Source organism: Arvicanthis niloticus, chromosome 18 (assembly GCF_011762505.2).
Source record: "Arvicanthis niloticus isolate mArvNil1 chromosome 18, mArvNil1.pat.X, whole genome shotgun sequence".
NCBI lineage: Eukaryota > Metazoa > Chordata > Mammalia > Rodentia > Muridae > Arvicanthis > Arvicanthis niloticus.
In genome coordinates this window covers 6,232,627-6,260,024 of record NC_047675.1, presented here as the reverse complement: position 1 = coordinate 6,260,024, position 27,398 = coordinate 6,232,627, and the positions used below count along the sequence as shown (strand labels likewise).

At 43.0% G+C, this 27,398-nt stretch overlaps 1 protein-coding gene across 1 annotated transcript in view; it reads right to left on the bottom strand.

Annotated features, from left to right (window-relative positions):
* The window catches only part of Ttc29 (tetratricopeptide repeat domain 29), a 193,597-nt gene that overhangs the window by 127,562 nt on the left and 38,637 nt on the right, over window positions 1-27,398 (bottom strand). Inside the window, exons 5-6 of the mRNA XM_034522949.2 lie at window positions 24,726-24,911; window positions 106-318 (exon numbers count right to left, since the gene is read on the bottom strand). Coding sequence (XP_034378840.1) covers window positions 106-318; window positions 24,726-24,911 — 399 coding nt within the window. The remainder of the gene's footprint in view (window positions 1-105; window positions 319-24,725; window positions 24,912-27,398) is intronic.

Sequence of the window (27,398 nt, the reverse complement as noted above, 5' to 3'; positions counted from 1 at the left end):
CATATGAAATAATTACCTAAGACTTGACAATTGTTCCACCTCTCCTGGGAGAGCCAGTGTCTGTCCACTAAGGAAAGCTGTGGGAGAGCAGTCTTTCCCACTCACCTTCTCGGGCTATTTCAGAAGCTTTTATTAGGATTTTGATGGCCTGTTTGTAGTCTTTGTTTTCCAGCATTCCGTCTGACAGCAGTCTGTATGTCCTCACAAGACTTTCACAGGCCACCAAGTTGAGAAACTGGCCGGTCTCGTCCTTCCACAGCCGGCCCTGGGTCAACTCGTGGAATGCTTCATAATGCTCGGCCGCTTTCAGAAGCTCACCTAAAGAAGAAAAGCCATTCGTAAATAGGAAAGTGCCAGCCAAAACTTGTTTTTCAACTGCACTACTTTGTGTAGTGTCAGTGTTACTCACAATGGCCGAGAGCCCTACTCGGTGGGATACATGTGTTGGCGCTGCTCTTAAAGGGTAGGGACAGAAGCAGAGCCACGCAGTGCAAAGCCCTTGGAAACTGTGCACGGTTAGAGACATCACGAAGGCCCATGAACAGTTGCTAGCTTCACTGGCTAGTGTCTCCAGAACACCATGCATCCCCCACTGAACCACCACACAGTCTGGTGGAGCAGAACTCACGTCATTCCATTTTACAGAAGAGAGAGTGGAGGCTCAGCTCAACAGTACGTGCTTAGGGGGCAGTGCAAACGAAGGCTTTCCAGAGCCCGTGCCTGCCTCCATTATCCTGATTGCTTTCCTGAGATGGCAACTGCCTTGCTCTTAGGGAGCATTTAGATATCATGAGAAAAAAATGCACTGGCATAGAGGGTTTAAAACTGCTTCTCGGAGTCTGAGGGAGCTACCTACACTGTCCCGGTGACGAGGACCTCATTGAACTGCAGTTCTGGCTCGATTGCTTTTTATCAGTTGTTCCTAATGTATCTTCTCAAATCCCAAACTCTAAGCCTCAAACCATCTCATTTCCTTAAAATATGAGACAAAGTATTTCTGGGAGAACAGTCTGCAGTTCCATGCTGTGGACTGCATCTTACATGTAAATCACCTTTGGGAGCCCTCCTGGTATCCAGTAAGGTAAGCAGTCTTTGACAACTTTAGAGTGGCACCCCTCATCCGACTCATCCAAGACAATTTCACACCTAAGCTTTTCAACGGTAGCAATTAAAAGTGAGAGAGGCTTTCAAGCAGATGGCCTGTTTCTTGTTTGTTTTTTTGGCTTAGGCTAATTACTGCCCCCTCTATGCCTTTCTTTACTATTCTGTGAACTAAGCATATACTGTAACGATTCAGAAATTAATTACTGCATGTTCCATGTACTATGGAGCTAGGGTAAAATAAACATAGAGAGTGTTATCAGTTTGGCATAGTAATAGCATTTATACAATAACTAACAGCTAATTGCAACATAATCATTACATATACTTTAATCCAGTGTATCCTGCAAAATATAAGAATTAGTCCTTCTAACAATATTACCATGACTGTTTGAATTAACCTTTGCAATTCATATTAGGATCAATACAGTTCCACAAATTGTTTCATTGGATACTGTGGGCAGGAGCAGCATTGCCCTGATTTTATAATCTGTCCCCACTGCTTGGACTGACTCTGTTCTTGAGATGACGATTAGTGACGACACAGACCAACTACGAGTATTGGTGCACACCCGTGTAACACCAGCACTTGGGAGCTGGCATAAGAGGATCAGAATTACAAATAGGAGACTGTCTTAGGTAAGACAGGGTTTCAAAAAAAATACATCAAAATAAGAATTACATTTCCAGAGGAAGATAAAGAATGTGGAGAGTCGCTAGCAGATGCATGGTAGCAAAATGCAGTAAAATCATGGGCAGGGTGAGTTTGTACCGTCTGTACCAGCGTGGGAAGGAAACAAAGAGACAGAACTCAAGACTCAAGGTAAGGAGTCCTGTAGAGCTGCTTAGAAACTTATCATACAGCTTTGGAAGAGAGGAGAGAGCACATCCATAAATTGATATTACCAAAGAATGTCTCATTTCATAGGTGTTTACAATAAATGAAACTATCAGAAAACTGTAAGTAAAGCAGTCTGTCTGGGAGGAAGGGGTATGCATAGTGGGTGGTTTGGATCTTGATTTTCTTTTTTCTTGGTTGTTTTTTGTTTCTTTCTACTTGTTGGCATTTTGTAGAATTGTTATTATCAAAATGTTTATTTTGTAATACGAAATACACAACTGAAGTCGTTTAAAAATAGTGCCCTCAATCTCTTTTCGTTTTGCTACAGGTGCAGACGGGGATGCGCAGACGAGGATGCGCAGACCGGATACGTAGACGGGGATGCGCAGACAGGCATGCTCACTGCTCCGATCTGTCCTTGGGTTGCCGCTGATCCTCTCTGTACCTCCTGGGAAGACCAGCAGAATTTTCCAGTTCTGCCTTGGAGCACCTCTCACCGGAAACACCTTCCTGAAATACCCACGGCCCTTATGTTATGGGGGAGGTGTGAATTCCAGTGGAGCACTGGCATATGTGTGTTATGTTTCCTCTGCCGACTGTATTTCTGCCCACAAAGGATAGCTAGCTTCAGAACTCTGGAAACGTGTGCACAAAGGCTCCTTTGTCTTCTCCAGGACCTATATATTCATAAGGTAGAAACACATTCTTCTTTGGGCCATGTGATTGGAGAGTAGTGGATACAGGAAACAGAGAAATCAGGGCGTTCCATCAGGGGTGTGTGTGTGGGGGAAGAAGTCCAGAGGAGATGGCTCTCTAGATACACAGCTCATTTAAATTATATGTAAAGGAGGCATAGTGGGTTAGATAATAAGTGATAAGAGGTGATAACACCCTTAACCAAATGTGAGAGTGAAGTTGAAGGCAGGGAGAGGTGGAGGTGAACCCGAAGATGGGAAGGTGGGAAAGAGCAAAGATAGTATCTCTGTCCTCCCTGTGAGCCAGACATCCCTTTGCTAAGGGTCTTAGGGGCTGTTAGGTTTTCTGGACAGACCCCATATGTGAGGAAGAATAAAGTCTGGGAGGCTTTGGGGACACTGATCACTCTGAAGGGCCATCTTGGAGTAATCAGAAATGGTCTTTTTGTAGAAATTTGGGGTTTCTAAGCCTTGGGGGTTAGCATCAGTGGACTACTTAGTTCAAGACTGTCTGGGATTCAGGTCTCAGTGTTTGAGACCTCTATAAGAAAGTGGCCTAAGATGCTGGGTGAAAAACAGGAACCTCCTTTTCTGGGTGGGTAAGACATTGTTCAAAACAAAGGTTTTCTTCTCCACACATTCTCTTTTAAATGTCTCCCCAGCCTGTTGAAGTAGAGATAATTTCCATTTTCTCACAAATGGGGAAATGGAGGCTCACGAAGATTGAATGCCCGAGATCTGTAAACCACATTCAAATTTGTTATGATGGGAGGTTGAACTCATGATCCTTGAAGTTCCATATAGCTGGTTCTACCACATCAAATGTGGCACCACAGACTAGGTCAGGAACTTAAGCTGCCTCACAATTGCAGCCATACATCCCTTATGTTAAAAGCAATGCTAGAGTCAATGTATACTGGTCTCTTCTAGGCCTAAAATATTGCCACTCAACTCGGGCTGTTCCTGCAGCCATTAACAAAAACAGGATATAACAACCTACTATGAACGTCTGGGTCTTCCTGAATACCCTGAAATAGAATCAGTTCCCCCAAAGCCCGGGTTTCTCCTCAGCCGCATGTGAACACCTCAAGGACACCGAAAGTTCCTTGCATGTTTCAGATGTAGTGGCCTCTGACAGCCAGTCATGGCTTCAACCCCACCTTTTGCTACTTTGGTATGAATGAGGTTGGTCCCTAAGTGTCTGTTCAGAAGGGTTTTTACAGGAGTCTCCTAGTCCTTCTCCAATGTAAGGCTTCATTTCTTAAGTTATGTCATACAAGTAAATAAGACAGTAATGATTTGATTCAAATGACTGTCTAAAGGCTAGCCAGAACTTGAAAGCACACATTTGACTGAAAATATTAAAAGACATGCCTCTGCTACAAAAACGATATTGTAATTTAAATGCAGTTGCTCCCTTGAAGCAGGATCAACAATGTTACGATTTCTGTCCAATCTCTGTGTAACAGTGACAAGACCCTTAGTAATCATTTTACTTTATGAGTATCTGTTGCTAGTTGAATAGCTATCTATTGAAATACAACGTGGGTTGCTTTTATCTGAAAACTTTCATAACGCTACTAAAATATTGGGAGAGGTCTAAAATAACTGTCACTTTAACAAAGCTAAGCGTAAATACCAGTGTATCAGTTACAATTTGTTGCTGTGATAGAACACCAAGACAAGCTCCGAGGAGGAGGAGTTTATTTGGGATTATGGTCCATGATGGTGGAATAAAGGAAGCCAGTGGTGGGCATGGCATTTGGAGCAGCAGCTGGGAGTTCACATCTTTAGACACAAGCATGAAGCAGAGAGAACAAACCAGAAATAGCTCATCTTCCAGTGACATAGTCTCTCCAAAAACCCTTCACCACCAGAACTTCCCAATCAGCACCATTAACCAGGATCAAGTGTCCAAGTGCCCAGCACTATGGGGATTGCTCACTGAAATCATTACAGCTAGATTTTCAAATCTGGCTCATACCATTCTTTATAACTTCCGTGAACTGTTCGTATATAATCTACCCTTCATTTCAAACAAAATTTAACACATCAGGACCTACAGGGATCTTTCTAGATCCCACTGGCAGTTGTTTAGAAGGACAAGAGTGAGTAGCTTTGTGTGTCTGGGGGGCGGGGTTGTTTTGTTTTCTGACCCATGTCTGAATTCTCAAGTGTGGACATTATTTTCCACTGAGGAACAGCAAGAGAGGCAGGAGAAATGTCTAAACCAGGTACCACAAAAATAAAACTTAGTAGAAGCCTCATATCCATTAGACATCTCTGAGGAGAGGGGATCACAAGGCAGCAGGATCATTAGCAACCCCTCAGCAATGTAATATCAGGGTACCAGTCAATGTGAGACAGGCCGAGTACTGTTGATCGGAGAGCCTGGTGTGCATGGCTCCACAACCAAGTGGAAATGTACCATGCTACTTCACGTGAGTCAGGGAAGAAAACAGGACTTAAATGTCCCAGTGGAGGGATGAATGGTGGCCCTCTGTAAGCACTACCAGTGGTCAGTTTCTTTCAAAACCATGAAACAGCACTGTAAAACACATCTTAGGTGAAGCTGGTGAGCCGCTGGCTGGAACGGGGATATGTAGGGAAGGACAGAGGTGGCCTAGCCTCCGTTTTATTTTGCTTGCTTTGAACAATTATATAACATCTACATAAGCAATAAAGACTTCTGTGTGCTTTTTATAGTTTTTCACCCCAAGCAAAGTATGCTCCTAAAATAAGTGTATTCTAAGCGTGTTTCCCTGTATCCAAGGCCCACACGAACAAGAAACCCATGCACTTATTTAAAAACACCAACAAAAGCCAGACAACGCTGCTGTAAACTGCACAATGCTTGGTGGGATGTTAAGACGAACACACTGTGGAGAAAATACAATTTTATATATTTGGATATTACCCAAATTGTGGCTTCTCCTTTTCTGCACGCCATCTCTGAAAGTTTATAGATATTTGTTGTCTCACAGCAGATGCCTAGAACAAATATTAAGCAAAGGGAAATGTATATGATCTCTCCTGTTTTAGTTTTTTTTTTTTAAAGTAGGAAGATTGACTAGATATTAACACAAATGGGTTTAAATGTGAAGCTGCCATAAAGGCAGGAACATAAATGTAATTCTCCCAGCCGCTATTTTGATGCACATTTTTGATTCCATGAATATTTTATGAAATGGCCCAAACTAAAGCCATATAACATTCCTGCATTACTGATGCCTGCGCCCGTAAGCTACGAACATTAGAGGCATGATTGAATGCATTAAAATGAACTCATTCAGCAGTGCATTGATTACTTGAAGGGGGAGGGAAACAGGAAAGAGAGAGAAGGAAAAAGAGAGAAAGAAAAAGAAGTCATTCCACTTCAGGAAAGCAACACAGGCTGGAAGACAGTGTGGTGAGGGCGCGACCGAGGGCAGTGACACTTCACAGAATGTGACTCACGCCAGCCTTGACAGTCATTAGGCAAGGTGTTAATTACGTCCAAAGATGGCTGCTGGTATTGTTCAAGTAATTTAAAATGTCACAGTCCTTAAGATGCAGAGACCTGGTCTGCTTTAGCTCCATACATCAGCAAGTCTGAGAGTAACTAATTATTTCTTTTTCTATCAACTTGTACATTTGCCAGTAAAAACAACACCGCAGAAACAATTGCTTGAAAATAATTTGACAGGTCCGTGAGGCCCACTTCCCCGGCGGCGCGGGCATACACGGGAAGCATATTTAATTCTAAACTGTGCACGTTTGTTGAAGACTTTAGGGAAATATTCCACTTTAGTTTAAAACAACAACCCAAGGAACAATAAAGCTTTATGTATATTATGTTGTGTTTTAATCTGGAACAACTGGCCATCTTTGGCATAAATTATCATCCTGTACAGTGTAGACACAGAATGTGCTAGAAGCAATATTGAGCAGTAGCAAAACGAGAAGAATGTTACTGCTCTGGTGTAAAAACCAAAGACAATGGTTTCCATTTGGGCTTAACTGCAGAAGCAATTTCCATCACCTTTCCATATTTACATTCAATTATAATCATTACAACAGCGCTACACACGCTGACAGAGTTGAGCCTCACCATCCTGCCAACAGGATGGATTTCCAGCGTTTGTCTCCTGCTGGGGGAGATCTGCTGTGCGCACTAATCCACTGTAAGCCATGGCAAGATGGAGTGCAGGAAGACAAAGGTTTACAGCCATAACTCAATAACATCCCTAATGAACAGGGCAGAAACTGTGCCTGTAACTTTGAGGGAGCTACCGTGAGATACACGGGGAACTTTGACAGCTGTTTCTTTTCAACACAGATTTCAAGTGGGCTGTGGGAAGGCCACTATCCACTAGGGAAAGAGGCTCACTAAAGGAGACAGTGAAACAGGTTCTAGGAAGGCAGGTGTGTGTGTGTGTGTGTGTCTGTGTAGGTGTGTGTATGCCTGTTTGTGCCTGCCTGCATATGTGTTTGTGTGTGTATGATATGTGTGTTTGTGTATGTGTGTGTCTGTATGTCTCTGTGCATGTGTGTTTATATGCATGTCTGTGTGTGTTCGTGGGTCTCTCTGGGTGTTGCATGTGCGTGTGCTGTATGTGTGTGTCTGTGCGTGGAATCAGGAGACACACAAAGGCTATGAGTCCTGGATCAGGGTAAAGCCTGCCTTGATCGTCAGAGCCCCTGGAGGAAGTGCTGTTAACAGTTGCTGTTTGGATATTTGTGTAGCCCAGCTGCAGTAACCGCTAAATGCCAAGAGTTGGTGTCTGAGTTTGGGGATTTTAGGTGCTGGCTTAAATGTGAAGTGCTTCTCTTCTCCTCTAAGGCTTGCTTGGTTGTTGGCTTTGGGGAAGAGATCCATTGGGATCTGCCCTAATCAAAGGATCGGCCCTTGGTGGAGTCAGGATATGAGATTATTATTTGGAAATAGGTACCCAGGACTCGCCAGAAAGTTAGGTCTTACCCCTGGTCCCTACTGTCTGTTCTTGCTTCCTGTCTTTCTTGAAGTGAGCAGCTCTGCTCCTCTCTCCTCTCTGTAGCATGAGGTCCCATTTCACCTCAGGCCCAAAGTAGAGAAATTTCTGTAGCCATGACTGGAGACAAACCCTTACCTCTTTGAACTGTTTGTCATAGCTGTAAGAAATCTGAGTAACAAATTTTCTTCGCTCTTAATCATGTATAAGCTGAAGATATCAGATTGTCTCAAAAATTTAAAAAAATATGTAAAACACTGGGTTTAAGACCCTGATGTGGTGGTGCACAGCTGGAATCCTAGCCCTTGAGGGGTAGAAGTAGGAGGGTTATGAGTTCAAGGTCATCCTCAGTTTGAGGCCAGCCCGGGTTACATGAGACTCCATCTCAAAAACAAAGGTAAAAGCCTTTATTGAATTTATTCATGTGAAATTAATGCTTTTCATTAATAAAGCTTGCAGGATTTCAAATTTTCTTCATATAACATATTATTTTACTTTCATGTTTTTACCTTATTTAAAAGTCCCTATTATAATTTTCAAGTTAAAAAAAAGTAGGAATTTAACCCAGTAATTTGGGCATACTGGGCCAGCACTGTATGAATCGCTGCTCTGCACGTTCTCGAACTCAAACATCCCAAGTAAACATGTTGCTAGGTGCACATGGCTGCAGATCAAGCCCCGTCCTGACGCTGGCACACTAATGAGAAACTAATGAGAATTATTTCGTAGTTTCCACGGCATCACTCTTACGCAATCCACGGCATTCCTCGCCACTCATGATTTTAAATAAACTACATTCTGTCTCATCTGAGTATGCTTATATGAGCAAGGAGAAAGATAAGGACCATTGGCTGCCAGACTCATTATCAGCATGTGAGTGAGGAGAGAGGAGCACCTTCTCTCCTCTGCATTTTCATTTAGGCGGACACTGAACATGCTATTTGGATGGGACCTTACAAAGGGAGAACCAGCTAACCAGCTGCAAACGTTCTATTTCAGTGAAAATGAGGGAGAGTTGAACACTTAGTAGTTGCAGCCAGGATAGTAAATGATTCTCTCCATGTGTTCTCTTTTCACCCCCTTCCTACCTCCCTCTCCCTCTCCCTCCCCCTCACTCTCCCTGTGTCCTCATTTGACCCTGAGGCATTACCATCTGTGTGTCTACACCTTAGAGCTAGGTAACAGCCTTTGGGACTATTCTGCTCGCTACTCCCAGGCAAGGCCCTTGTGGAATGCTCCACGTGTTTGATTTCTTGGCATCAGGTTATGATCACCCCTTTCACAGGTGCCTGCTGAGCTCTTTTCAGCAACGCCAGCCAGACTCAGTTTAGCTGCTGGCTCTTGCTGAGGAGGTGGTGTCAACCTCTAGCTGACTTCCCAGTCGCTCAGTAATTTTGGTGCTTGGTGTCTGCGTTTTAATTTATTTGTGAATTGATAGTTTTCCTTTCCCTTTGCTCCCTTTCCCTCCTCCCCCCCACCCCCCAACTCCTTTCCCTTCCCTTCTCTCGTTTCCTTTCTTTGATATGGAAGGGTGTCCCTTGTCCCATTGAAGGCTGTTGACATGGTAATTGGAAAGCATTTGCGCTCCTCTGCAGACACAGTTTGGGGGCAGTGCTTCTCAGCAGCAGAGGAAATACCGGCCCAGAGCAGTTATCCACTGCACAGGCGGCTGCAGGCTTGGTGCAGCCAGCCAAGGCCTCCTTACAAAGCTTTCAAACAGAAAACCCTGCTGCAAAGCCAGCACCTCTGAACCAGGCGGGGGCTGCCTCTCTGTGCTACTCGTTAAACAGTAAATAATTAAAACCCCCTGAAAAAGGCAGGTAAAATACAAGCCACAATGTCAGTAACACAGACATGAAAGAGAAGCGGGAAGAAAATGAATTAAAAAAAAAAAGAGCAGCGAAATAATTCATTTGAAGCTTTAATAAAGTTCCATTTGCAGTCTTGTTTAAAGATATATCAGACTTCAGGGATGTAACCCAATTACATTTTTATTCTAAGTTCCATTCAAAGATCCTGGACTTTGATTCTTTAACACACATCAAACATGGTATAATTTTCTCCTGGTTATCAATACTTAAAAAGAAACTCTTCATTAAATACTGTAAGGTCTTACGAGTGTGTACACAGAGTAGGTGGATAATAAACTGAGACGACCCAGAAAGGGGACAGTTACAATCTGTATAGAAGCAGCAGTAGAATCCACTTGGTTTCTTTAGAAAAGTTTGAGTGACTGAATCCTTACAGAACTGAGAGTGCCTGAGTTTCCACAGTATCTGGTCTGGTGGCTCCTGGAAAATATGTGGTAGGCGTTACTTCTTCAATTAGTTCCTGAGGTTTGCAGAAATGAAGAGATGAAAGAGCTCCCAGTCAGGCAGTGTCACAGCCACCTCAGGGAGGGGCTTCAGACAATGCTGCTGTTGGCCCCTCCCCTGGTTGATCTCTAGTAGTTTTGGAGTCTCCTGTCCCCAACCGCTCATTTCAAATTCTTGTCTGCAGAGCTCTGTGCCTTGTCAGGCCCCCCTCCGTTGGAAACGGAGACTCTTCCTGAACAACTTTCCTCCAGAAGATATTTAAGACACACCTTCGAAAGCGGCTTAGAAACAGACGTGTGGATTTACCCAGTTGTTTACTTCTTTGGAGGCTGGGATTGAACCCAGGGTAGCAGGGTAGCAGAGTGCCAGGCAAGCACTCTGACATCCGAACTATGTCTCAAGTCCCTTAAAAACAAAACAAAACAAAACAAAACAAAACAAAAAAAAAAAAACTATAATGAAGGGAGAGAAATTCTCCAGGAACTGGCTTAGTTGTGCAACAGGTGTGTCTAGGACTCCGCTATACCAACTGAAAAACCTAAACGGAGATTTGCAAGGGATTCTGAGAGTGTCCTCCCGCCCCTCATTTGCTTTTGCTCCTCCTTCAGAAGCCCGCAGCGCCCACGTACCTATTGTCACTCTTAGTGCCATTTTCTCTTGCATGTAGGGGAGGCTTCACTATAACAAATCTTACAGCTGACGGCAATTTAGATGGAGAAAAAAGTCTATCAAAGCCCCCAATACTCCTGCTTGTCAACAACCTTCTAACAGCAAATAACAGAGACACAGTTGTTCTCCCCAGTGTTAACACAAGAATAAAATAGCAGGACTTAGGAAAATGTACTGCTCCTCGTAGGTGACCAGTTCTAGAAAAACAGATGAGTTCAAAACCATATCAGCAGAACTGAAACTCTTGAGGGAAAATTCTTAGAATTTTGCTGACAATGACACCGTCTGTCACTTGAGGTCTACTTATTTTGCTCGTTTCACTCTGTTCTTTTCTTTCTCGTTGGTGTCTTTACACAGCTGTGAAGAATGGATGTAGGTTTCGTCTGGTCCTCGTCATAGACTTCCCACGTGTGACACAGAGAAAGGAAAAGGAATAGAACTAATTCTGGAGTCAAGTCTGTGACCAGCTATGTCCACCCCACATAGCGGTGTCTGAACTGTTCAGTTATTCCTATGTGTCAGAGACCTTAGAGTTAGAGTGCTCTCAAGATTTGATATGGCACTAAAATTCATTCCTCTAAAAGAACTAAAGCCATTAAACTACCCAGCCTGGTTTTGAGCCGTGTTTACACTTCTACATTTCTCTGCTTTCTCTAGAAAGCAGGTCTCCTGACCCTGCTATTAACATCATGCCTCTCCTTGAGCAGCAGCTGTGAGAATCCCAACTCATGAAAATCAGCCCTCATAAAAAATTTCTGCTTCTCTCACCTCACTTCCACCTGTTGGCTCATTTCAAGTAACCATCTAATACAACATGGGACAAGAAGAACAAAAAGAAAAATCAGCAAGCTCCTGAGGCAGAGTCAACTGCTCCACGTGCCTCCTGCCACAAAAAGTCGTTCAAATAGCAAGGTTGCCCTGTTCTACATGTATGCGATGTTACCAGAAAAAGATAAGATCTTCTTGAATCGAAAGTGGAGCAGATGTATGCCTCTTCATGGAAGATGTAAGCCCCCCAAAGTAGCTCACAGAGACATTTCAACATCTCTCTGCATCACTATGCGGATGTGTAGACCCATGGAGTACTTTGGAGCACTTGAAAGCAGGGCAGAAAATTCGAGGACAGAAATGGAATAAATATCAGGAGATGCCATGGGAGATGCTGAGGGCAGAACAGTAGATGCCCAAGCAGGAGAGCGAGGTCTGGCAGGTGCCTTTGCCAGTTGTTGCCATCAGCATCTGCTCTGTTTCTCTGTAGACTTTCTCAAGATTCAAATGTGTTTACTGGAGCTGGGCTTTGTAGGTCTGATGCTGATTTAGTCTGATACCCTGCATCCTGCAGAGGCAAGGTTGAAATGGCAGGCTCATCAGAGGACAAGCGCAGAAGTGACCTTAGAAAGGATGACACGCTCAGCAGAGCCGGAGCAGCACTAATGTTACTTCCTCCCAAACCAATATTCTCAATAGTTATTTTGACAATCAAGAGAGGCATAAAGAGGGTTGGAGAGATGGCTCTATGATTAAGAGCACTTACTGCTCTTCCAGGAGACCCAAGGTCAGTTCCCAGAACCCATGTCAGATGGCCAACACAGCCTCTAACTCCAGCTCCACAGAGCCAGTGCCCACTCACTCTCCACATATGTACAGAACAAACAATAATAAATCTTTAAAAGATCACTTGCAACAAGTGTTCAAACTGCCGTGCCTCCCCACCAATGATGCTGACCACTCTCACGGTTACCTGGCTACAGAATAACTACTGTGTGTACTGACGATGTTCATCATTTTATAAGACTTAAAGTCATAGTTGTTGTGGGTCTCTGCTAGATTTTTGTCATTATGACAAAATATCTGAGGAAGTCAACTTAGAAGAAGGAAATGTTCTTTTAGCTTCTTGTTTCATTTGGTTTTTTGGTTTGGGCTCTGTGACTTGACAGAACGTCAAGGCCAGGGGACTTCTTGAGGCAAACTGTTTATCTCATGGCACAAGAAGCAGAGATACAGAGGAAGATGCCAGAGTTGCAACATTCCCAAACAGCTTAACTTCCTCTTCTGGGTTCACCTCCTAAAGGTTCCCCCAGGACCCAAGAACACCCCACAGGCTGCTAAACAAGCCTCTGACATTTACTTTCAAGAACATTTCCACTGGGCTGAGTGCTTAACCTGTGAAGATGATCACAATGATGATGGGCTTTGTCCAGTTCTGATGGGACACTGTGGTAGCCTGAATTCTATTTAGAAGGAGGTGGGGATTTGGACACAAAGACAGCCACATACAGAGGGGAAATGATTGAAGACACATCTCTGCAAGGACACAGTCTACAAACCAAAGAATGCCCAGAGCTATGGGAGGCTGGGGTGGGCCTGACACAGGCCTTTCCTTAAGATCCGGAAAGAACCAAATGCTGCAGGTATCTTCATTTTGGACTCCAAGCTTCTAAAACCACGAGTTCACTTGATTCTGTCATTTGGGCCACCTAGTTAGCAGTGCTTTGCTATGGAAGCCCCAGAAAACCAATATAACACAGTGACAAGGACTTCTGTGTGTAACAGAAGATATTACTTCAGGGAAAAGCATATGTCAGGGATGTACTCAGTGCGCATGAAGGATGCAGGGCTCATTTTAGAAATGCCGAGTTATACGACCATGTGGAGGGTGATCAATTGAATAGTATCTAAAACAACACAATTGACTTCCAGAAACTCTTTAGTGTCTCATATAAATAATCCCTTCCTAGCATTTTGGCTTTTTATTTTAGTACATATTCTGTTATAAATGTAATTTTATTTTTATTCTTTAGCATTTGAAGTTGATTATCATGGTATTCAGCTCTTTTTTTTTAAAAGGTAAAAATATAAGCATTTAATATAACCAAAGATGTCACATCAAAATTGATAGAAATTTCATTGTAATTCCTTATTTGTCATGGGATAACATTTGCCAGTTTATTAGAAAAACAGCCTTAATAACTAAAAGACATGCAAAGGATATATCAGTTTTTAGTGTGGTATTTTATTTTCTCTTTCATTTTATTAAAAATTAATAGAGATGTAAGCGCTGTTGAGAGGATTTAAAACCCTTCAAGATATACAAGGTCTCAACTGGGGTGGCCTCTAGAGAAGGGTACTGAAGCAGAATGATGGGGAACTCACTTTGCAGGGTGTGCCCTTTCCTAGTATTAGAACTAGTAGCCGTGTGTGTGTGTGTGTGTGTGTGTGTGTGTGTGTGTGTAATTTATTTTTCAGTTAGAGTAAAACTAGCCAGTTGAAACTCTGAGACAATATAAAAAAGAATAGAAGGTTTTAAGAGATTAACCATGGAGACTGAAGAACCATAGAAGTCCACTCCCAAACTGTGAAGTGAGAAAGTGTGAGGCTGAGGTACCAGAAACATGAACGCCACACGTAAACTGAATGGCCATCACATGGCAGAGAAAGACTGACTTTGAGAGGACTTGGAGAGCAGATGAGCGTTTGAAATTAAAACAACAATCAGAGGGGCTGGTGAGACAGCTGAGCAGGTAAAGGCGATTGCAAGTAAGTCTGATGACCAGAGATCAACCCCCAGGACCCACATGTAGGAAGGGAAGAACCAACTCTTCTAGGTTGCCCTCTGACCTCCACACATGTGCTGAAACACGTATACATACACACAGACACACAAAATAGATGTTTGTTAATCAATGAAAACCTGAACATTCATACAAGGAGGTTTAAATTGGTGATAGTTGACAGATGTTGAGTGACTGCACTGGTTGTATTCATTCTTACATGGCATCAAACTCAACAGTGAAGCAGTTGATAGAAGTTTTAAGTTGAGCAGTATGTTGAGATTCTCTCCCGACACTCGGCTTACTTATGACCTTTGGGAAGTAGGTAGGTTCTGCAGCATCACTGCGTGTGCTAACATCCTTATCTTTTGAATGGGGGTTGGAACACAGTGTCTGTTCAACTAATTTTTTTTTTAATTTCTATGGATATGGGAAGACCTGTTATTACACAGTCTATGTGCTTCCTTATTTACTCATTTGGATAAAAAAAGAACATTTTTGTGAGAAGTAGAGATGTAATTGTATATTAATTTCTTTATGCTGCTCTTACTTTTGGCATTTTAGGATTTAATTTTAGTTTTTTAATTTATGTGTGTGTATGTCTCTGTGGACATGTACTATGTGTGTGATTGTCAGTAGAGGGCACACCCTTAACCACTCACTTATTTCTACAGTCCCACAAATTACTTTTAAAAAATAACATAGCATTGACATTTTTGAGTGGTTTACTTTTTAAAATATATAAAGTTGGGGCTGGATGGCTCAGTGGTTAAGAGTGTAGACTACTCTTGCAAGAACCCAACTGTGGTTCCCAGCACCCATATCATCGCAAACACTGTGCTCCAGCTTCAGGTTGTTTATCACAACATACCTCTTTAGGGGTGTACACCCACGGTGCAAACAAACTCCAATACAGACCTACACATACACACAGATTTAAGAAAACTAAAAAATATTATTAGCGTCATAATTTTTATTTTTATTATTTCCATTTTTATTATTTTGTAAAATCCAATTTTTTTTTTTGTTTTTGTTTTTTTGTTTTTTGTTTTTTCAAGACAGGGTTTCTCTGTGTAGCCCTGGCTGTCCTGGAACTCACTCTGTAGACCAGGCTGGCCTCGAACTCAGAAATCTGCCTGCCTCTGCCTCCCAAGTGCTGGGATTAAGTGGTGGCGTGCGCCACCACTGCCCGGCCAATGATTTTTTTTTTAGAACTGTTTTCTTAATTCTGGTTCCTATTTAGTGGCGTTTCTCACCAGTTTGTAAATGTCCTTTGCTTTAGCATAGTAATTCATGGTTATGCTTGTTTAAATATGTTCTACTTTTATTTAATGCAGTTGAATTGGGCCTTTAAAAAGCAATTTTAAAAATTGCACATCAAATTTCTCAATTTTGTTTCTGCTAGAGAGAAATCGACTCCCTCCTGTAGCCTCGTGGGGGAAAGGACTTTTTCCTTCCCTCTTCACTTCTAGAATGAGAGAGAATGGCAGATCTGGTTGGTGGAGTTCTGAACCCTTGTCCTCTCTGCACTCAGTCTTTAGGAGGTGTGACCTCTGAACTTTGAGCAGGAAAGCCAGAGTGGGGCTGCAGGGGCTGGAGGTAAGGATTAATTCCCCAGACACTGGAAAGATGGCAGTTAAGAGCATTTGCCGGTCTTGTTTAGGACTCAACACCTATGTGGTGGCTCACAATCATCTTTAACTCCAGTCCCATGGGATCTAATGTACTTTTCTAGATGCCATGGGCACCAGGCATGCATGTGGTTTATATACATACACGAAGACAAACAAACATACACTTAAGATAAATCTTTTTTAAAAAGTTAAAAAAAACTGATAAAATTAATCCTCCAGATGACAGAGAAGTTGACATGTCTAACCCAGCTCCTCAAACAGTCTTAGCAAGTATAACTCTCTCTGTTCTATTTTTTTTTTTTTTTTTTGCATCCATCCTATACCTGGCACGAGGGGGGTGGGGCATAGTCCTTGTTCAGTAAAGGATTTCTTTCATCATCCTTTTGCTCTCTCTCTCTCTCTCTGTGTTTCAAAGGTTTTCTCATGGAAGACAAATACATATGTATCCATATATCCTACTTGTTCTTTATAGTTCATTTAAAAATGTTTTTCATATAATTTCATTTAAAATAAGATAGATTTAACATAATCTAAGGATATGTGTCAGGGATTGCATCTAATGACCTGTGCTCCTTTTGTCTGTGATATTTGCTGTGTGTGTGTGTGTGTGTGTGTGTGTGTGTGTGGTATATGCACATGTTTGTGTGGGCACATGTGTACATGTAGAGGTCAGAGGGTGACACTGAGTGAACTGGTTGATTGTTCAACTAATCGACACCTTAGTTTTTGAATCTCTCACTGAAGTTCATCAATTCAGCTGTGCTGGCTGGTCAATGCACTCCAGGTACTCCCCAGTCTCTACCTCACCCAGTTCTGGGGTTACAAAATTTGTGTAACCCAGCTTTCATGGATGCGAATGCTCCGAGCACAGCACCTCATGTTGTACTGCAGGCGCTTTACTTACTGAGCCACTCTCTCAGCCCCAGTTTAATCTGTCTTAACACTATTGCTTGCCATGGACCTTTGAAATATACCCGTGATTCTGTTTGAGGGAGGGGCTTATGAGGCTCCACCCCGATCTGAGGAACTCTTGGCAGTTGATGGCTTCTGGAGGAAGAGAGTCATTTTTCTTTGAGGGCGTGGGTGCTGGTCAACTGTCCCACACCCATGCATGCACAGGTAACACTAAGTGGACTCAGTGGGTTCTTTACAGAGAAAGAGAAGGCTATGAAGTTGGGAGGAAGACACACTGGTAGTAATCTGGGTGAGTTAGAGGAGGGGTGTGATCTAAGCTGTACATGATTGAAATTCTCAAAGACCAAATACAACCATATTCAAACAATTTCATTCGTGTTAGTAATATCCTAAAAGTCTTCTGTTTTATTTGCTAGACTTAATACAGGGTTAGAATAAATTAGAAAAAGCAAGCTAATGTTTACATTTCCCATTTGTATTTTATTTATATTTTCTTTTTCATAAATACTTGTTCAAAAAGATTTAAAAATCATTTGGCACTTTGGTATGCCTTCTAAGTGTTAAAAATTAAATAAGCTGGTGGAGCAATCAACGCTGCTTCCAAACGTTTGGTAAATATGAAAAATTATAAAGAGAAAATTAAAATTATTTTATTTTATTATACTTAATTTTTATGTGTCATCCACTAGAACCATTTAACTTCTTTTTGGTAAATGAAGTTTTACAGTTGCTTGGTTTGAATGTTTACGGCTAGTTCATATGCATGAGGCTTTCCCTTGTCTTGAATTTTTCATTTTGACTGGTATGGTTCTAGACCACAGCACACATGGAGGCTACATTCCTGGTGCCTTTAAACCACAGCTCTCTAGTCATGTTTTCGCTTGGGTGTGTGGGAAGCCAGGACATAGTCTGTATGTTCTGCCCTTGAACACACTTCTAAGACTTACAGCATCCAGATCTCCTTTCCTTCCCACTAAGCTGCCCGGTCTGCTCTTTGGTCTTCTGGTATTTGTTGCTGAAGTGAGAAAACCGAGCCTGGTTTATTTTTTGTCTAAAGGCAGGCTGTGTTCTCTCTTTTCATATAGGTAGATATCTCTCTCTCTCTCTCTCTCTCTCTCTCTCTCTCTCTCTGAAGTATTCAAAAATTTTCAAGGAGTTATCAAAATATGGGTCTCTTTATTAATGTTGACTGCAGCAGGAAGGCTATTTTAATTTCAGTTTTAAGATACTTTTAGGGTCAATAAAGCTTTCTTGAGATAATTCTGGTTATTGCGTTAGTTCCAGTTATGAAGTGCTCTCCCCTAGAGACTCTATATTTATCACGGTCTCGTTGCATTCGTCTCTCAGTCTTCTTGCAGTTTGAGGCATTTATTCAAGTTTGTTGTAGACATCATGAATGCATCGTTATATTAAGCCAATTACTGTCTTTAAGGAGAGCAGTCCTGTTGCAGAATCCCCAGATCTAGGATACAAAGATTAACATGCCAAGAACTGACCCCCTGCAGGCTAGTTTCTCAGAACAGCCATGGTCCTTTGGAAGCTCCATGGAAACCCATTAGGTGGGTGCTGGGACAATTGCTCTTTGTCTATACCTTGTCATTCTCTCATGGCCAGGTTTTCCAACCTCTGAAAGCCTCAGTAGTTAAGTCTTCTTATGTAGATGTCATCCCCCAGGACTGTAAGCCCAGGGTCTGCCCCAGTGTCTGTCTCCAATCCTCCTGTCCCTCTCCAGCCATGCAGGAAGTGGGGTGGGGTTGCACAAATCCTGAATGCTAGGATGGCTGGCATCAAGTCTCCCCTATGTCCAATTGCTGTTGTGTTGGGTCCTGATCACATCAGGAGGTTAATGCACCTACTGAATCATAAAGCAGCCTATAAAATGGGGGAGGGGGGGGTGTGAGCATGCACTTCTCTTCCTGACTCAGTGAGGGAGGCAATGCAGTAAGGTGCTGCCAGAGAGTTTACCATGGTCTCCTCCTAGCGTCCACTGTCCTAGCAAACTAATCATCTACCTAGGAACACACAACACTCTTCTGCAAGAAGTTCAAACTAGCATCGGCTAATTGTCCAAACTGGAGTGACAAGTGGCCATGTATAAGGTGACAAGCCTTCAGGAGCTGATGGCTCTAAGCAGGAACCAGCAGGAGGTTAAGGCTCACAATGGAATCCTTTGTGTGAGAGAGAGGGGAAGAGGGGGAGTTGAAGAAGGAGAGAGAAGGACAAAGAGGGTAGAGGGGGAGAGAGAGAGGAGAGGCTGGAGGAGGAGACAGAGATGCAGGGAAGAGGGAGGGAGATAAGAAAGAAGGGAAGGAAGGAAGAAAGGAAGGAAAATAGATACATAGATAGATAGATACATAGATAGATAGATAGATACATACATACATACATACATAGACACATAGATACATAGATAGATACATAGATAAATAGATACATAGATAGATAGATACATAGATAGAGACATAGATAGATAGATAGATAGATAGATAGATAGATACATAGATAGATAGATAAATGGAAGTTACCTAGGACTGACTGTTAGACGTCTGCAAGTAGCTTAGAACAGACCACACTAGATCAAATGGTTTGGGGGGAGGGCATTTATTCAGGAGATAGGGCAAAGGTGGGGGGGGGGGAGAGAAGTAGAAGAAGAAGATGGAAGAAGAGAGCGAGGTCAGGGGGTTCTGCCTGTTTTATATGGGCGGTGACCTAGCCTCTCCCAGGTAAAGGTGAGGTAGCCAGGTGGATCCTGAGAATGTATGGGGGTTGCCTTGGCAAAGATGTGGGAGTCACCTAGATGTGATGTCACTGGGTTTGGAGCCTGATACCAACACTGATTGGCAGACTGCCTGACTGACAGAAGTTACCTAGGGTGTGATAGACACTTAATGACAGGCAGTGGAACCACACTGCCCCTAATAAAATTTATGATAAAAGTGTCACAGTTGGGGATATTCCCCATGATCATCAGGAGTGGGAGGCTCAGAGGTGGCTAAGTCAGTAGCGTATTTGACATACCAGCTTGAGGACCTGACTTTGATCACCGGAACCCATGTAAGAAGGTTGGTGTTGGGTTCTGGGGAGATAGCTCAGTGGGTAAACCGCCTGCCACCCAAGTTGGAGGATCAAAATTTAGATTGCCAGCATTCATGTAAATGTCTGCAGCCATGGAGGCCTTGCTCTAACCCCAGTGCTTGGGAAGCAGAGACAGGGTATCCTTGAGGTTAGATGGCTGACTAGACTCACTGAATCAGTGAATTCTGGGTTAGAATAATCCACGTGAATACTTGACATCCAGCTCAGACACAAATGCTTGTGCACATATGCAAGCCTCCCTCCTCAACACACACACACACACACACACACACACACACACACACACACACAGAGAGAGAGAGAGAGAGAGAGAGAGAGAGAGAGAAGAGTAGAGTAGAGTAGAGTAGAGTAGAGTAGAGTAGAGTAGAGTAGAGTGGTACATGCTTGTAATTTCAGCATGGTGGAACCAGAGACAAGTGGATCCCAGTTTTGCTGGCTGGTCACTGGTGCCTAAAGTTCCAAGTCAATGAGAGACATTGCCTCCAAAACACAGTTCAAGGAACCTGAGGAACAACACTGAGGGTTGACCTCTGGCCTCCACATGCATGTGTATGTGCACACACATATGTACATCCCCCAAACATACACACAAATTAAAAAAATAGATAGAGCAGGAGGTAGGGGAAGATGACAGATCCCTCAGCATACAAGGATAAGTGAGAATGGAAATTCTACCTCTTCTCCATGAAATCAGAATGGTAAGGAAACAGTCCCTTAGCAGCAAGCCGTCCCTTGCCACTCCTGACAGACCTTCCTTCAGTTCCTGGATGGGACAGGAACAAGCTGGTGGTCACCCTAGTGTGTTTTCATGATGGTCCTGGAGATATCTGGTCTCTAGGTAATCTGCACTGAGACGCTATCTATCCATCAGAATGACAATTAGCAAACAATTCCAGGACTTGAACTGAAGGGAGCCATGTATGATGGCTCTCCCTTTCTTCCAAAGTTTCCCAGTCACTGGAAGAATGTAGGGTTAATGCTGTGGAGCTCAATTAACTGTAACTCAGTTTCTTTGCAGCCATCAAACTTTCTGGACTAGAAAACATGCCCTTCCTAGGTAGTAATTCAGGGATATCGGAGAGGAGTGTACGAGTCACGTGGAGGTTTGGAAGTGATCAGCCGCTGAGCTGTTTAAGGCATATTAAAATATAGAGGTGCATATGCGCCTTTCATTTGAGAACCCAGAGCACTGGGGTGGGTAGTGAGGAGCTCCACCACCGCCACACTGGGGTCAATTCGCGTAGTGTTAATCGGGGTCAGCAACATTACTCCTAGTTTCCCCGGCTTGTCTGTGTGTACACGCTCAGCGCTGAACACTCGCCACTCCTACGGAGCTCAGTGGCTACGCACAGAGTCTGGGGTGAGCTGGAATGAATTACTGAATGTTAGCAAATGGCACTTGGAAAGCATCCACTGGAACTGGGAGAAGAGGCAGAGCATGGAACGTGAGGTGGCTGAAACAGAGGCTTAACCTGTCCAAAACTGCTGCTTTTTATCCAGTCCACCAAAAAAAGAGACTGGTCTCCACATGGCTCCATGGAAACAAGCTAGTCTTCTTGCTCATGTCTAGTGGGCAAAAAGCAAGGCTTGGATCAGTTACTAAGTCACTGGGGGAAAGTGGGAAGGCTGTGTTTTCTCCACCAAAGCTATAGGTTTGCACCTCCCCCACTCCGTCTTCCCACCAACAGTGCTGCTGCAACTGTAAGCAGGGCCAGCCATCTTATGACGACAGAGAAGGGGCCAGCTTTGCCAAGTTGGGGATGGAAGTTAAAGATGGCTGTGTCTTGGCCTCAGCTCACCCTGCACTTCCCTCTGGTCATGTGTTCTCCCAGGTCTGACTCATGGTTCACCTAGCCCTCTAAGAACTGCTCCAGATTCAGCGAGCCCATCTCCTGTTGCTCTGGTATCTGGTACTTTCTGTAATGCCCACTGATGCAGGATGAATGCTCCTTGCCCTTCGTTCAGTGTGAGTGTTCCTTGCCCCTGCATGCTGGCTGCATGATAAGAGCCTTATAAATAACATCATGATTCTAAAAGAAGATGTAATCAGTGACTTGCTACAAGAATTAGTCAGTATCTGATTCCCCCATGCTGACTCCTACTGCCATAACTCTGCAGATACTCTCATTGAAGAACAAGCCCGCCCGCCCTTGAGCCAGGGCACACTTTAGACTTCAGCCATCCTTAGCAGAGTGGGGACTTGAGACTCTCTGCTTGACTTGGCCAAGAGGCTCTAGGTAAGAACAGGTCACATTTGTGCCTGTGGGCTGCATATCACCCTCACCACAACCATGTGCCCAGTCTCTGACAATGGCATCTGCTTTTGTTCTTCATGTGCTCTGCGGTTCCCTGAGGGAGCTGGAGCCCTGCCCTGAACCTGAGCCTGCTTGGTTGGGCCCTGACAACCTGCCCATTGCCATCTGCCGGCTTACATCCTCTTTAAACCTGAATGGGGGCACCCATGGAATCAGGAGGCTGCCACCTGCCCCGGAGCCCAGCTGCTGCCTAGATGTTGCTGTGGGGCCTCCATTTGCCTGTCGGGACCAATCAGATCAGATGAGTGGAAGGGACCCTACAGCCGGGTGAGCCCTTCCATTCTAGCTGTGTGTATCGACACTATGTGAATTTACTTTTCTGGTGAAAATTCTACCCCAGGCTGCAGAAGCTGCAGATAGTTCTCTCTGTCACCAAGCAAACTTTACAATTAGCACCAAGGCTGGCTTGCTTGCTTATTCCTGTTACAATTAAAATGTAGCTTGGGTGCTCAGGCAGCGTTCAAGGGCACAGATCCCATAATTTTAGATCTGAGAAAAGGCAGTTCTGAAACAAACCAACAGACTACAACTTCAACATGGCTCCAAAAGCAAAGACCTTAAAGTATTTTAAAGACAAACATTAACTTTTCTGCAGACACAGGTATGTTTTACGGTGACATAGGCCATATCGAAATGCGAGCAATCTAGAGACCTGAAAATGTTACCTTTCAGGGGCTCCACTGGGATCACATGCCCTGCACTTGGCCCGGCTGCTATGCCTGTCATCAAGAGGTGACAACCTCAGTGCTGTGGCTGTTTCATTTAGGATATAGGATACTCCCAAGAGTTGTGGTGTGAGTGAATGAATGAACATATAAAACAGTAAAGTCTGTGATGCATACACATGGTGATCAAAACTTGCTCAGGGATTCTGAAACCTGGGAGGAGGGAATATGGGCACAGGGCTTCTATTCAGTAAGACAAAGGGCTGGAGATTGATCACTCAGTGATGTGAATTTGACTCCACACACTGGACTGTACATGTAGAAACAGTTGGGCCTCATGGTTACCAGGACTTGGTCTCTTTCCTGTGTTGCCCTGGGCACAAGTATTTGATAAATGTACTGGTACATTGATTACTGAATGGATTTTGCTTAGTTGCAAGCTCATGACCACATGGTAGTCTATGGCAGAGAATTGCTTATTTAACTAACCCTCCAGTTTTGAGCTATTATAAACTATAATTGTAATGGAATAGTGTAATTCATTCTCTTAAATCCTTTTTATCTGCTTCTTCCTAGCTATATCATCAGGGCAGCTTCTTAGCCACACCCATTCCTTCTTAGCCACACCCCTTCCTCCCACAGTTGGCATCTCAGGTGGTCTTGAATACCTTTCCTTGTCTGCATGTACAGAGGCTCACTCACCTTCAGACTATGAAAGGCTGCCACTTCTGCCTCCCCTTTCTGATGCAATTTCCACTCAGAGCAAGTGGTCCCTCCTGCTCCTCCTGCTGCTATGGCTCTTCTTTCAAAGCATGGCACTATTATTTTTACACATCTAAATGCCAGCAATATTCAAGTCCTATCAATACCTCTCAACGTCATCATGCGTCCCTTGAATAAAGTTTGCAGGATCGCTCACCGCAAGCTGACAATGTCTAGCTCCCTGTGCTATTCGTGTTTCATGGCCCCTGATCACGCTGTAGTGCCTGCCATGTCTTAGGATACAACCCAACTTAGCTGTAGCTTTCCAGAACACAGAAAGTAATTTTTAATTTAATTTTCTTTCAAAGTCCTAGATCATCCTAGTCACAAAGTTTATATGCATCAAATATATATATATATATCAATACATATTGATATATATCAAATATATAAATACATATGTATGTATCAACAATCACAATCACACACTGACCATCACAATGTTCATTACACAATGACCATCACACAGAGGCTATCAGACAGTAGCCATTAGATAATATATATATATATATATATATATATATATATATATATATATATATATATCCTTCCCAAAGAACATGAATGCTGAAATAGCAGGTTCATAAACTGTTTTCATCTTCCCCTGCATACTTTTTGCATTTTATCTGTACATACATTTCCTAGCTTTCCACGGGGAACTCTTGATCAATCAAAACATTCTTGATCATTCTGTTTTTTGGGTTTGATTCGGGGTTGTCTTACTATAATATTAAATACAAAGTTTTGTTTAAAGAAGCATTTCTTTCAGCAATTATTGTAAAACCACAGCAAGGCAGAATCTGATATGGGTGGTTTTGATCTTTTCATCTCAGAGGAGGAGGAAGAGGAGGAGGAGGAGGAGGAGGAGGAGGAGGAGGAGGAGCACTAGGAAACCTCACAAAGGGAGTTTTCATTTTCTAAACAACTCTGTAAGTGAAAATTCTATTACAAAATAGACAAAGAGGGCTGGCATGAAAACAAGAACAACAAAAAACGACAGCAGCAGCAGCAGCAGCAACAACAACAACAACAACAACACACCACAAATAAACCCGATGCAGTCCCCAAACACTGAAGCGGACTCTGGCCACCCGCTTTTGCTTTTTGTAATACCTCTTCGCATTCAGGTTCTTTTAACTTTCATTTTGGTTTGGTCTTGGGATCCCCCAAAGCATCCCCAGAGAAGACGGACTCACCCTCTTCCTCGAAAAGAAGGCCCATGTGTGCCTCCGCCTCTGCTTCTTTCTTCCCACCATCAACTTTGATCAGCTGAGCAATATTAAAACAGCGTTCGTAGAAGTGATTCCTCACCCACTTGTCTTCAGAATTATCGAAATAACAGGCCAGAGCGTACAGGTTGTTATACACCTCTTCATAGTACGCTTTACAAAGAAGAGAAAACAGTGCATCAGAGACACAGCTTAGTTTATACGAACATGATACTGCAAATTACTTCTATATTTTTCTTAAATACATGGCCAACTGTCTAGAAAATGAAATCTAATGCAAAACGCCATTTATTTTAACTATTAAAATAATTAATCAAAGGATGTGTACATAAGACAGGCAACAAACATCTTTCCAAAAAAAATGCAGACACACTAGAAATTGAGACATAGTTGGTTGAAATGGGACTTCTTTATACAACAGAACCAGAACCAGAGTATCTGTTAGCAAAGTTCTCTTTCCCTTGGAAGAGGAGGATAGTGGTGTCACTGAGGGAGAGGGGAAGGGAGGGGAGGGAAGGTGGGGGAGGGCAAGGGTGAGGAGGGCATGGGAGGACAGGACAGGACAGGACAGGACAGGAGAGGGACTGTTCTACATCCCGGTGATGGATCTAAAGCCTGGTAAAATCAGTGTTTCTAAACCATGAAAAAATAAAAGCAAATGAAAAGAGAAACAGGAGGCTGGAAGCTCCAAGACATCTTTATCCCAAAAGGATACAGTGCAGCTGATATGTACAGGAGACTTAGGGTAAACTGCGTGCTTCATCCATTTTCTACCAATGTTTCCGGAAATACACATGTGAAGTGTTGCTAAAAAGGTAGACTGCGATGCTTCTGTTTTGGGATTTTTTTTTTTTTTTAATTGAGAATGTGTACATTCTTTTCACTCAGACTTCTGGTAATTTGTTATATACATCTTTGTAATTTGTACATATATATGTCACACCAAGAGTATGCCACTGAACTGTGACCCCCTTCTGTGAATGATGCTGCAGTGGTGAAGCTGAGCAAAGATGTCTCTGTGGTAAGAGACTGTGCCGTGACCCTGTAAATCACATGGCCTACCCAAGCTTCAAACATGACATTCTTCCTGCCTCTGCCCACCAAGACCTGGCATTACAGGAGTGAGTCACTGCATTCATGACTACATTGCTTTTAAACAAGTCACTGATAGCAACTTCCCACTATTACTATAAGGGTCAGCTCCTAAAATGACCATGACTGTGGACAATATTGTCTACTAGTATGTTGTATGAGATTAAATGAAAAAGCCCAGAAGAACTAGCCTGAACATACAAAAGATAGCAGCCAAGAGCTGTAAATAAGTCACTTTATTATGTCAAAGTCATTTCTTTGTGTGTACATGTGTGAATAGAGTGGGGTATGTGTACGTGGGTATCCATGTGCATATTTGCAGAGGCCAGAAGAGGTGTCTTCCTTACTTGCTTACTGCCTTATTTCCTTGAGGTTGAGTCTCTGAACCTGGAGCTAGGTTTGCCTGCTTTGTTACGACTAGGGTGGCTAGCCATTCACAGTGATGCTCTTGTCTCTGCCCCCACCTAGCGCTGGTGTTACAGTGACATTCAGCTATATTCAGCATCTTAGTCAGGGTTTCTACTGCTGAAACGAAACACCATGACCAAAAACCTAGTTAGAGAGGAAAGGGTTATTTGTCTCACACTTGCACATCATAGTTCATCACTGAAGGAAATCAGGACAGGAACTCAAGCAGGGCAGGAGCCTGGAGGCAGGAGCTGATTCAGAAGCCGCGGTGAAGCTCTGCTTACTGGCTAGCTCCCCATGGCTTGCTCAGCCTGCTTTCCTATAGAACCCAGGTCTATCAGTCTAGGGATGGCCCCACCCACAATAGCCTGAGCCCCCCATCAATCATTAGTTATGACAGTGCCTTATAGCCTGATCTTATGGAGGTATTTTTTCAATTAAGGTTCCCTCTTTTCAGATGACTCTAGCTTCTGTCAAGTTGACATAGAACTAGCCTGCACATCCCGCTTTTCCTTGGGTTCTGGGAATCTAACTTAGATCTTTATGCTTGCACAGACAAGAAGTCTCCATAGAGCCGCTATCTCAGTTCCTCAAGACACTTCTAAACACCATTCCTTTTTTTTTTTTTTTTAAACAGAAACTTCCTGCATAAACTTCTCACCTAGTATGAATAGACTGGTATAGTTTATCAAATGTTTCATTTTTACTGATTAGAGTTTCTGTTTACAGGCACCAGTGGATATGTCAACTTTCTATTTTTACAAATGTTTATGTAAACAATTTTTGGTTTTTAGTAAATGGAAATTTAATTTAAAATATTCTCATTATTATATGTACAGAGTATTTTTTAAAGCAATGATTTGTAATTATGTAAGTTCCCAGGATTCTGTTTTTAAAGACTGCCTATCAGCTGAACTATTTTTTTTTTCTGTAACAACAACTGTATTCTTCACAGTAGCCTGTTCTCCTGGAGTCACCAGCAGACATCATCTGAAGATGAAAGTTCATTGTGGGTTTGTTATTCAGATGCTATGACCTCTACCATAAATAGGGGATTCTCTGCTAAAGTAAGTTTGAGAAATACTCTCGCTAATTTTTTCTACTTAGGGAAATAACACAACACACAAAAGTGTACACAAT